This window comes from Meriones unguiculatus, chromosome 3 (genome assembly GCF_030254825.1).
Source record: "Meriones unguiculatus strain TT.TT164.6M chromosome 3, Bangor_MerUng_6.1, whole genome shotgun sequence".
Classification (NCBI taxonomy): Eukaryota; Metazoa; Chordata; class Mammalia; order Rodentia; family Muridae; genus Meriones; species Meriones unguiculatus.
This window is the reverse complement of record NC_083351.1, coordinates 66428947-66440650: the sequence shown is the minus strand read 5'-3', so window position 1 is coordinate 66440650 and position 11704 is coordinate 66428947. Positions and strand designations below refer to the sequence as shown.

At 38.7% G+C, this 11704-nt stretch overlaps 1 protein-coding gene across 1 annotated transcript; it reads left to right on the top strand.

The window, feature by feature from the left end:
- The first annotated feature begins 1479 nt into the window (after window positions 1-1479).
- Window positions 1480-2433, top strand: LOC110558422 (olfactory receptor-like protein OLF3). Its single transcript, XM_021653307.1, has one exon. The coding sequence runs from the start codon at window positions 1480-1482 to the stop codon at window positions 2431-2433; it is 954 nt and encodes a 317-aa protein (XP_021508982.1).
- The last annotated feature ends 9271 nt before the right edge of the window (window positions 2434-11704 follow it).

The following is an 11704-nucleotide window of genomic DNA, read 5'->3' as shown; positions in this document are numbered from 1 at the left end:
GAAAGTTGAAACAGTGACAACTTCACCCTCCCAGCTCAGGAATCTGCCTCTGGCCCAGCTTCTCCCTGTCCTTAGCCTCTCTCACCTCTGTGCTGATAAACTGAATGTCAGTAAATAGGCAGGCATGCAGCAAGAATGAGTCACTTAAAAAAGCAAAATGTAACTAGGTTTTCCTCCACACTCATATTTTAACATAGCAGGTTACAGAAAAGGCTTCTTCCCAGCTAAGATGGGAATCTCTCCCCAACACCAAAATTCATACTTTATAATTGAAAACTGGGCACATATATATTCATTTTCTTTTATTTAGGTCATCTAAGCATCTACATTCTTGCTTTCATGAAAAGCAGATATAAAGTATATAGCCTTTAATATTTTTAAAGGTTTAGTTAGTTTATGTGTATGAATGTTTTGCATACATGTACGTATGGGCACCACAAGACTATCATGCCTGGTGCCTGCAGATGTCAGAAGTCACTGAATACCCTGGATCAGGAATTATGGGTAGTTGTGAACTACCATGTAGGTGCAGGAGACCAAACGTGGATCCTCCACAATAGCAAAAAATAGTGACTCATCTTTTGAGCACAAAAAAAGGATAGATTCATAAGAACAACAAATTGAAGAGGTGAAAAGAAAAATTGCATTCCTTTTCCCAAGTTAACTAAAGGTTGAAGAGATCAAGGCTTCCAAATAAAACCACTGTCCACAGCGCTTTTCCAGGTCCTTAAGGTTCAAACCAATGTGAACTCTCAAATTATTAAAGTCTACTTCCTGGGATAGTTGTGCCTGAATTCATGGACAGCATGTGATGGAAAATGATATATTTGCTCCCCCAACATAGAGGTCATTTTGCTACTAACACCCTTGTAACTATGGCAGTTCCACAACTGATGGAAAGTTTCTTCCTCATGTCAGTCACACATGAGTTTATGTATAGGTTTGTGTTACTGAATAGTTTGTGTGTGTGTGTTTATCATTAAACCAAAGTCACACTCCTGTTCAACAAAACTGTTAACATATGCTTTCTACAGGCCTTAATTCTTCCAAACTTTTCCTTGTGTAATAGACTAACACATTTCACTGAGACAAGTATAGTTGATGTGCTTAAGGCTCCTCCCTGAAAGCCCAGTAACATTCCTCTTTACTCATCATTTGATTGGCTAATGTCATGCACCATTCTCTGCTCATCCTAGAACACGAGATAAGTTAATAAAGTAATAGGGCAGGTGGCATGGTAGTACATAATCTTCAGGCTTTAGCTGATCCCTGATACCAAATCATACCCACACGATGACCCCTGTCTGTCCTTCTCAGGCACGGTAAACAGAAAACACACTGGGATCAGGTCCATCATCTTAGCCAAACATGATTCAAAGTTCCTGATGGCAGATGGGACAGCTACACAGATAAATAAAAATTATTTTTTGTTTTCCCTGATGAACGTTTTTCACTTTCAGTGCAGCCTGACATTTTTCGATGGGAACAGACAACCAGACATGGGTGCATGAATTCATCCTCCTGGGCCTGTCCAGTGACTGGGACACTCAAGTCTCCCTCTTTGTCCTGTTCTTGCTGATGTACCTGGTGACAGTGCTGGGGAACTTCCTCATAATTCTTCTCATCAGGCTGGACAGCAGACTCCACACTCCCATGTATTTCTTTCTCACCAACCTGTCCCTTGTGGATGTGTCTTATGCCACAAGCATAGTGCCCCAGCTGCTGGCTCATTTTCTTGCAGTGCATAAAGCAATCCCATTTCTGAGCTGTGCAGCTCAGTTATTTTTCTCTCTGGGCTTAGGAGGGATTGAATTTGTTCTACTAGCGATGATGGCCTATGACCGCTATGTGGCAGTGTGCAATCCACTGAGATATTCTGCCATCATGCATGCAGGACTGTGCAGTAGGATGGCTATTGTATCTTGGGTCAGTGGTTCTGTCAATTCAGTAATACAGACTGCCATCACCTTCCAGCTGCCCATGTGCACGAACAAGTACATCGATCATATATCCGGTGAGCTCCTTGCTGTGGTCAGGCTGGCCTGTGTGGATACCTCTACCAATGAAGTCGCTATCATGGTATCAAGCATCATTCTTCTGATGACCCCATTCTGCCTTGTTCTCCTATCCTACATCCAGATCATCTCCACCATCCTAAAGATCCAGTCCAAAGAGGGAAGAAGGAAGGCCTTCCACACCTGTGCCTCTCACCTCACTGTGGTTGCCCTGTGTTATGGCATGGCTATTTTCACTTACATACAGCCCCACTCGAGCCCCTCTGTCCTTCAGGAAAAATTGATTTCTCTGTTTTATGCAATTTTGACACCCATGCTGAACCCCATGATTTATAGTCTCAGGAATAAGGAAGTGAAAGGGGCCTGGCAGAAACTACAGGGACAATTCTCTGGACTCGCATCAAAACTGAAAACGTAACGAACTTGAGCATTGCTGGAGAAAAAGACTTTGCTTCTGTGTTCTGCTCCCAACTCAGATATGACAGTCATTTCCGTGGAGACACAGGTGGAGATGACACACTAGGGCTGGTGATGTTACACAGGAGTCTGGGGGACTGTGCTGGGGTGGGGGATGTGGGGTGTATCTTTATGTCACAACAGAGTGTGCAGTGGAGCTAAGCAGCACTGTCACTGAGATCCCACCATTACTCAATCTTCATTTCTACAGTATGACAATTAATAAAATACAACTTTCCATTTTTTCTTATAGTTTTAATGTCATGAACCTGTTTTTGAATCCTAGTTTGCCCACAAGGTATCCTATACAAGTATTTATTCCAATTCCTTTTCAGAAAAGAGTACTGTGTTTCCAGGGAGCCAGAAATGCATTTTCATGTCTGTAGACTCAATTAATGCATGCTATCTATAATCAGAGGCAGCTGACTAAGTCAACACATGAAAGAAACTGTTGTTCAAGCCTTCACAATGTTTCTGTGTACAACCGACTACATGCAGCACCAATGGCTTCCTGTTAATGCAAACAACTGCAGAAAGATAAAATGAAGCTCTTCAATTTAAAAGGGATTTAAGCAAAAATTTTCATATACTAGGTTACCATAAAGTTAAAGAAAACATTAACTTTAAGGTACTAATGGACAGCCTTCAACCAATTCCAAAGAGGCTATTGCATCTATAAAAGTGTCAAAATAAAATATTGAGTTGGACTGATCTCTAAGAAACTCACAAGTCCTTTCACTAAGAGCATAATACACACATAAATTATGACTAAATGTGTAAGATCTCAGTGACAATATCTGAAAAAGGAAAGTTGTCTCTGCCAGATCCAAAGAATTATGTTACCTACATAATAACTACAGTTTATTACCACAGAGGAAGATATATCGAAGATGCTGTGTCTTTCCAACTGTGACTCTGTTCCCTTGAACACCTGTTGGTAACTTTTCTTGGCTAAACACTTCATGACATCTTTATCCTTAAACAGCAACCCCCACTTTGTTTGAAGTCTTTGTGTGAAGACGTCTTCAACTTTTATTACTTAGTATACAGAGATAGTGAAGACATTGGTTATACAGTGAAGGATTATCATAGTCCGTACATTCTGTTAGATTTATATTTTTTCTTTTTGTTTTATATGGCTTTTAAGACTATACTTTTTCAATGGATTAAGCCTTCGATACATAAAATTTTTTAAGATGGCAGCTCTTAGGAGCATGTGAAAGACATTCTCAGTAGAAGGAGGAAAATATTGTTGCTTCAGTGAGAAGATGAAACAGTGTTTTAATGAAGTAATTAAACACATCTTTTCAAAAAAGTTGAACATTGAAAGTTACTTCAAAATAAAATTTTATTTAGTGATTATTAACTATAAAAATCTCACATGGGGTTTTCTTTAAAAAGCACAATATACATAAAATTATTGTTCAAATAATAATCTCAATAAGACACATGTAGGACAATAGCTTACTAAGTCTCTGAAAATCTTGTAAATTGTATTATTTCTCCTAATTCTCATTTCTTACCACTGGAATTATTTTTTCCAATAGCACTATACAGTTCATCTCAGCTGAATTTCATGTACAGTCTGGATTTTTTAAATGACATACTGAGTGTGTACATTTTCTTTTACACTCTTCAGACTCTGTATCACCTTTTATACTTGGAAGCTTTACTGGGTTCTGAGGGGCTCTAGAAGACCTGAGCATGGCAAAGGAGGCTCTGGCAGGCCTTGTCCTTCCCCATTCCTTCTGCCTTGCTAAACTGTTAGATTACATTCCTAAATCTAACCAAGGTCTATTCCCTATTTGGCTACTTCCTCCCCTTGAGGATGACTACCAAGGTCCAGCTATCAAAGTATTGAAGTACAGCAACAAAAAGCCCCCTTTTTGGTTACCCTAATTAATATGCTCAATCAAAACAAATCAACTCATCCTAATATGGGTTAGGATACCAATCCTTTCTCCCTTTAAAAACTTCCACGTTTTCTATGGCCATGTCTATTCCTCTCTTCTAGAGGCAGTCCTTTGTCCCTCCAGGGCAAATATCCCTTTTTCCTCTCCCTTGTTCTTTTTCCCTTGTCCTCCATCTCCTGTCTTTGTCTCTTATTCTTTGTCCTTTGTCCCTCTGAGGCAAACAAATCTCTTTTGTGCTGAGAACTTTATGTTGAAGCATCTTCTGCTGACTTGCAGACTCAGTCTTATTATTTTTTTGAAGTAATAGTGTGCATCAAGGTGACTGAGGCCTTCAAGGAAAGGAAAACAAGAAAGGCACATGTACAGGAATGTTGAGATAAGTTTGGGGTATGCTACCAAGAGCAACCTGGAAACTCAGCATGTTTATTAGGTACCACACCGGGGTGGGATGAGCTACTTTCTAGAGCAGGCCTCTGTGGCTTAGGAATCTCAATCTGGAAACATCAGAGGAAGAAGCCGTAGTTACCTGTCTGTAGACACACTGATCAATTGTCCATAAACCCTCAAACTCCAATGCCTGAGGACAGTTTTGGCATAGGTCTTAAGACCAGCCAAGGGGGGAAAATGGGTCAGAGGCCTTGGTCTCCTTGATGTGAGTGACTGTGTCCTTATCAATAGCACATATTCACTCAGAATTTCACTCACTCAGGACTTCCTCCTCTCTCTATAAAGTAGAACATCTTGGATGGTAACAACCTTTCCACAAGAGACACACAGTGCTTCACTTCTCTTTTCTGCACCCTATTACAGTTAATACATTGTTTAGCACATGGATTATTTTTAAAATTGTTTTTCTAAGATATAATACCTACATGGCAGCCATCAAGGTCTGCATCTGAAATAAACTAACCCCTCCCTTAGTTTCCCCAGTTGCCAGTATTTCCTCAGGTAGGGATGAGATTTTGTATGCTCCTTTCATATATGTTGGAATTTTGGCTTGTTGGATCTTGTTCATGGAGTCACATTCACTATGAATTCATATGTATAACATCTCTGTCATGACCAGAAGTAAATGTTTCTCAGAGTTCATTCACTATCTTTGAGTCTTGCAATCATTCTTTTCCCTTTTCTGAGAAGTTTCCAGAGCCATGGGGTGGAGATTAATATATATTACCTAAGCAATTCACCGTCATTAATTCTCTGCACTTTCACCAGTTGTGAGTTTCTGTATTGATAGTCATCTACTGCAGAATGATGTTTCCTTAATGAAGATGAAAAGCTACAAAAATTTATGGTTGTAAACATAAATATTTAGGGTGTAGTTTAATTCTATCTCCTTTTTGCTGAATAAGTGTAATAAGTTTTCCCCAGGGCCTGCCAATGATCGACCCAGTCATGAGTTTCTGACCCAGTTAAGTGTCAGGCAAGAGTTTTATTTTGGGAAGTGTGTCTAAAATCCAATTAGAAAATGGTTAGTTATTCCTAAAACGTCTGTGACACTATTATATCACTGTAACCCATTGATTCCTAATACAAACTAGTAGCTATTAACCTGTTGGACTGAATAATGCTTTGTTGTTGGGGCTAACCTGTGAATTGCACAATATTCAGCAGTATTTCTGACTTCTCTCCTCTAGACAGCATTTGCACCCCCTTCCCACCAGACATGATGGAAATGATGGTTTAAGGGGAACTTCTAACATAGCTTCAACAATTTGTTAGGGAATGCAAGTGGGTGAGAAGCCATGGCCTGTTTTCCTCTGTCCTTAAAAAAAAATACAGCAACTACCTCCTCAACATTATTTTAACTTTCTGATGCATAGCTGGTTCAGGGAATGATGAATCAAATCTTTGCTCTTCTCATTTCTCCATAGTTTTTATCATTTGATATATCAAGTGAAACCTGTGTTTTCCTTGTCTTTACGGGCTTACTCGTGTAAATTCAGCTAACACAGCTCAACATACTCCTATTATTGTTCCTATAGATTGTCAAAGTTTATCAGATTCTGTGAATATCTGCCTATTTTAGTTTCTTACTGCTGCTGTAAGAAAGTACCATAACTTTTGGTGCTTAAACCAATATAAACTAATTGCCTCACCATTTCGAAAATAATGGATTCCACTGGGGTGAAATTTAGATGTATGTGGGGTTGAATTCCTTTCTGGGTGTCCCCTTGCATACTGAGCAGCACCTAATGCAGACAAGAAGCTTCCACTTGCATTTTAACTCAATTTTGCACTATTTCTTCAATCAGAAGTAAAACCAAAATGAAATCAGAATCTCCAATTTACATCGATTTCCAATATTTATCTGTTAAATTTAAAAATCATGTACTATGAATGGCTGGCTCCTTTACATGAATAAAATCAATGTCTTCCTGTGGCCAGTCTCACACTTCTTCAGGAAAAGAAGAATGAATGAAACTTGTAGTTGTTGAGCTATAAAAAACCCTTTGAGTTTCAGTTAACCGCATAATTATTTTTTATTGTTTTGAGAATTTTTTTTGCATGAGGACTACATTTACATCTTTTCCTCTCTCCCTTTTTTCTTGCCAACTCTGCCTGTATTCCTACCACTTCCTTTTAAATATATGACCTCTTTTTCTTTATTTATTTAATGATATATACATTAACATATATAGCACTTATGTATACATACATACAACTTGCTGAGTCCATTTAGTGCTGTTAATATGTATATATGTTTATGGTTGACCACTTGGAGTTGGATAATGTATCACAGCTCATTCATGAAAAAGACTAATTCTTTCTTTATCACAACCTTGTAACTCTTTATTTTTCCTTTTTACAGTTTATTAATTTTATATCCCAATTGTATCCCCCTCCCATCTCCTCCCAGTACTCCCATCTCCCTCCATGATCTCCCATATGGCCTTCCTCTAATCTACTGAAAGGGAGAGTCCTCCTCCCCTGCCATCTGACCCTAGATTATCAAGTTTCATCAAGACTGCCTAGATCCTCTTTCTCTGCGGCCTGGCCAAGCTGCATCACCAGGGGGAACTGATCAAAGAGCAGGCAACCAAGTTATTGTCAGAGATCATTCCTGTTCCCCTTACTCTGGTACCCACATGGAGACTGAGCTGCTTATAGGCTACATTTGAGGCATGGGTCTAGGTCTTCCCCATGCATGGTCCTTGCTTGGAGCATCAGTCTCTGCAGACTCCCAGGGCTGAGATTTTTGGCTTTGTGGTCTCTTTGTGGAGTTCCTATTCCCTCCAGGTCCTATCTTCCCCTTCTTCCATAAGACTCCATGCCCTCTGTCCAAAGTTTGGTTATGAGTCTCTGCATCTGCTTCAATCCCCTGTTGGGTGGAGCCTTTCAGAGGACTCAGCAAAATTCTCATTCATCATAGATGGAGAAAAGAAGATATTCAATGACAAAAACAAATTTAACAGTACCTATCCACATTTCCAGGCCTACAGAAGACAGCAGAAAAAAAAAACCCTAGAAGGCTAACTACACCCAGGAAAACACAAGAATAAATAACTTCACTACAGCAAAACTAAAAGTAGATAAGCACACAAACTCATTACCACAACCAACATCAAAATAATAGAAACTAACATCACTGGTCATTAGGCTCTCTCAACATCAGTGGACTCAACTCTCCAATAAAAAGACACAGACTAACAGAATGGATGTGTAAACAGGACCCAACATTTGCTGCATACAAGAAACAAACCTCAGCTGGAAAGATAGCTCTTCTTCTATGGATAAAAACTTGTGAAACTTTTCCATCTACACTGGCCTGTCAACTGTTGTTGTCATTATGTGGGTGATGTTTAGGCAGCCACATTGTTGCTACTTTATGGGTGCAGTATCCTTGTTATGTCCAGAAGACACTGTTTTCTAGCATGTATCTTTGTCCTCTGGCATTTACCATCTTTCTGCCCTCTCTTTCATGACATTCTCTGAGTCTTAGGTGTCGAGATTGCATGAATGTCTGTCAAAGGGGTGGGACACCCCATGCTCACTTATTCTCTACACTTTATAAGTTATATGCAGCTGCAATGGCCTCTATGAGTTACAAAAATAATTGTTTTGATGAGGGATGAGATCTCTCTGTCTCTCTGTCTCTCTGTCTCTCTGTCTCTCTCTCTCTCTCTCTCTCTCTATATATATATATATATATATATATATATGGAGTTAAAGAATTATATTGGTTTAGAAAAATGACAGTAGTAAGTTCTCCTCTAGGGCCTACAATCTCCTTAGCAGCCATGAGCAGTTGGGAAGGTATACAGAACCAGGCAAGAATTCTAACCTATTGAATGAGAATTACAACAATTGCCCTTAGAAAAGAAGTATCATTATTTCATCATTAGGGCTGAGTCAGTTATAGTTATCATTCATAAGATTTTTAGTTGGATAAGACTGATTGTTTTTCTCCCTTACAATTTGCGTAGCACCTTCAGATACTGTGAGAACTAGTGTTCACAGAAGGAGCTTCCGGGTCAGTTCTAGGTTTATTATTCTATGTCCTGTGTTTGAAGTGTATAATGTCTTCAGCAATAGTCTTTCAAGTTTTTTCAAGAGAGATAACCAAGGGAAAAAGTAATAGCCTGTATTGTTTTAGGAATCTCTTGGATATCCCTGACCAACAACTCCAAAAGAGGTTTCCCATGTTTGGCACTGAGGTTTTTGTTAAATTGTCTATGACATTTGAAGAGAGCATTATTATCACGATAAACCTCAACAGCATCATAACACACACACACACACACACACACACACACACACACACACACACACAGGTTAAGGTGAGCTTATAAATATTCCCAATGACTTTTTCAAATACCCTTTGTCTTATTCCTCTCTCTTTTCCCCACAATTAAAGTTCCCTCTCCCTTTTCCATTCCCATTTACTTTTTATAGTACCTTTGTCCTTTTATAATGGACTAGATGAGGGCCTTAGGTGTGGGTGGTTGTCTACCTATAGTATCTCATCTTTTGAGTGTTAGATTGAGTAAATATAGAGAACAATACAGTCAGAGAGAGACAGACAGACAGACAGACAGAGAGAGCTTCTCTCTTGTTCTGGTGGGCAAAATGCACAGGGAGCTGAGTACCTGTTGGTGGAGAGTTCTGGGTTTAAGATACTGACTGTACAAGACTGTCAGACCTCCTTCAAATTACCCCCATGAGAATTTTTCATGAATGAGAGAAAAACAGTCTAGCAAGCCATTACTATTTTGGGATTGTTTCAGTGATTAATTTACATTTGATCACTTTCTGAGATCATTGCTTGGATATACTCATTTAAAAAATATCTTCTGTGCATATTCTGTGCACTGTGCTATTTACAGATAACAGATGTCCTTTGCTTTCCAACAGCTCACAAATGAATCAGCTTTTAGTAACTTGGAATTTGTAAATACTATCAATGCATTTAAGATCATTTTAAGCTTTTTTTTTGTTTAAAATTAGGTAAGCATCATGGCCTTGTGATACATTATAATCATATTCAACAGATGTATAAATCCCTTACTGAGTATGAATTTTCTACTCTGAATACTATTAAAATTATAATAAATAACAGCAGACAACTCCTGTTAAGCATGATTTCGTAAGTATTACTTTACACATAGTTATCATTATGGTCTTGCACATTTTTACAAATGTAGAAAAATGCACACTGCATTTTTGCAAAATGCAAAAATATAATAACTGTGACAAAGGTATAGGAATGTTTTATTCCTCCAAACATTCGGTATTCTTTTTAAAAAGCCATACATTCCTTTGGACAACACTCATTGGAAACCATAGACAGATCAGGTTCATGCAATTAAATATTGTAAAATATTATATGAGTGGAATCCTATTGCAGCATTTGCCTTCTTTCAGTTGGCACACTGCATTTCATATACTGATGCTGCAAATTGCAGAAGTTGGAATTTTATTGCGGAATAATAGTTCATTTCATTGATGTGTCATAGTTTGACAGTTTACTGTTTCAGAGAGTATTAGGATTATTACTAACATGTAACAGTAATTACAGAACCTTTTAAAGCATTCAACAAACTGTTTTCATTTTCGTGGATGAAGTAAAATCTGACATAAGAAGTGATGACTAGTTTGTTTGAAATATTTAAGTGCATTAAGAGTGCTAAGCTATTTTTAAAAATGGTTGCACCAACTGAGAATGTATGTGCGAACTATGAGAGCAACCACCACCTTACCTCCTTGGTAGCAGCTGCTGAGGCCAGTTTCATATTCTTTAAAGGTCAAAAGTGACAAGTAGCTTCTCTTTGAGTATTTTATTGGCAGTGATTAAAGAATGCTAATGTTACTGAACTGCCATAGGCTACATCTGTGCAGGGGTCTTAGGTTATCTCCATGCATGGTCCTTGGTTGGAGTATCAGTCTCAGGAAAGACCCCTGTGCTCAGATTTCTTGGTTCTGTTACTCTCCTTGTGGAGTTCCTGTCCTCTCCAAATCTTATTGTTTCCCACTTCTTTCTTAAGATTCCCTGCACTCTGCCCAAAGGTTGCCCATAAGTCTCAGCATCTGCATTGATAGTCTGCAGGGCAGAGCCTTTCAGAGGTCCTCTGTGTCAGGCTCCTGACTTGTTCCCTCTTTTCTCCTTCTTCTGATGTCCATCCTCTTTGCCTTTCTGGATAGGAATTGAGCATTTTAGCAAGAGTCTTCCCTCTTGATTAGTTTTATTTTAATAGGTACAGGGACTGTCTCTGACATGAACTGATTGGCCTGCTCTTTAATTACCTCCCCCTGAGAGGGAAGCAGCATTACCAGACCACAGAAGAAGACACTGCAGCCACTCCTGATTAGACTTAATTGACTAGAATCAGAAGGAAGGAAAAGAAGACCTCCCCTATCAGTGGACTTGGGGAGGGGCATGCATGCAGAGGGTGGAGGAAGGATGGGATTGAGAATGGAGGAGGGAGGGAACCACAGGGGCAAAGAAAGTGAATAAAGTGTAATTAATAAAGAATTTAAAAAAAGAATGCTAATGTTGAGCATTCTTTTTCTGTCCTCCTTGCCTATTTGTAATCCTTGAGATGTCTGCTAAATCTCCCATTCAGTTTTCAGTGTTATGTTGTTGTTGTTGTTGTGTTTTGAGAAGTTACTATATATTTTGGACACAGATACTTTATGAGATATAATTTTTGCAAAATCTTCACTGGATCTGTGATTTGTCTTCTCATTCTTTTAAAAGGATCAGGAAGAAGAACTTTAATTTGAAAATATTTACTTATATTTATGTGTGTATGTGTTCAGCCTATACATCTTTGTGCAATAAGTATGTGTCTTGTGTCCAGGAAGACTAGCAAAGAAGTC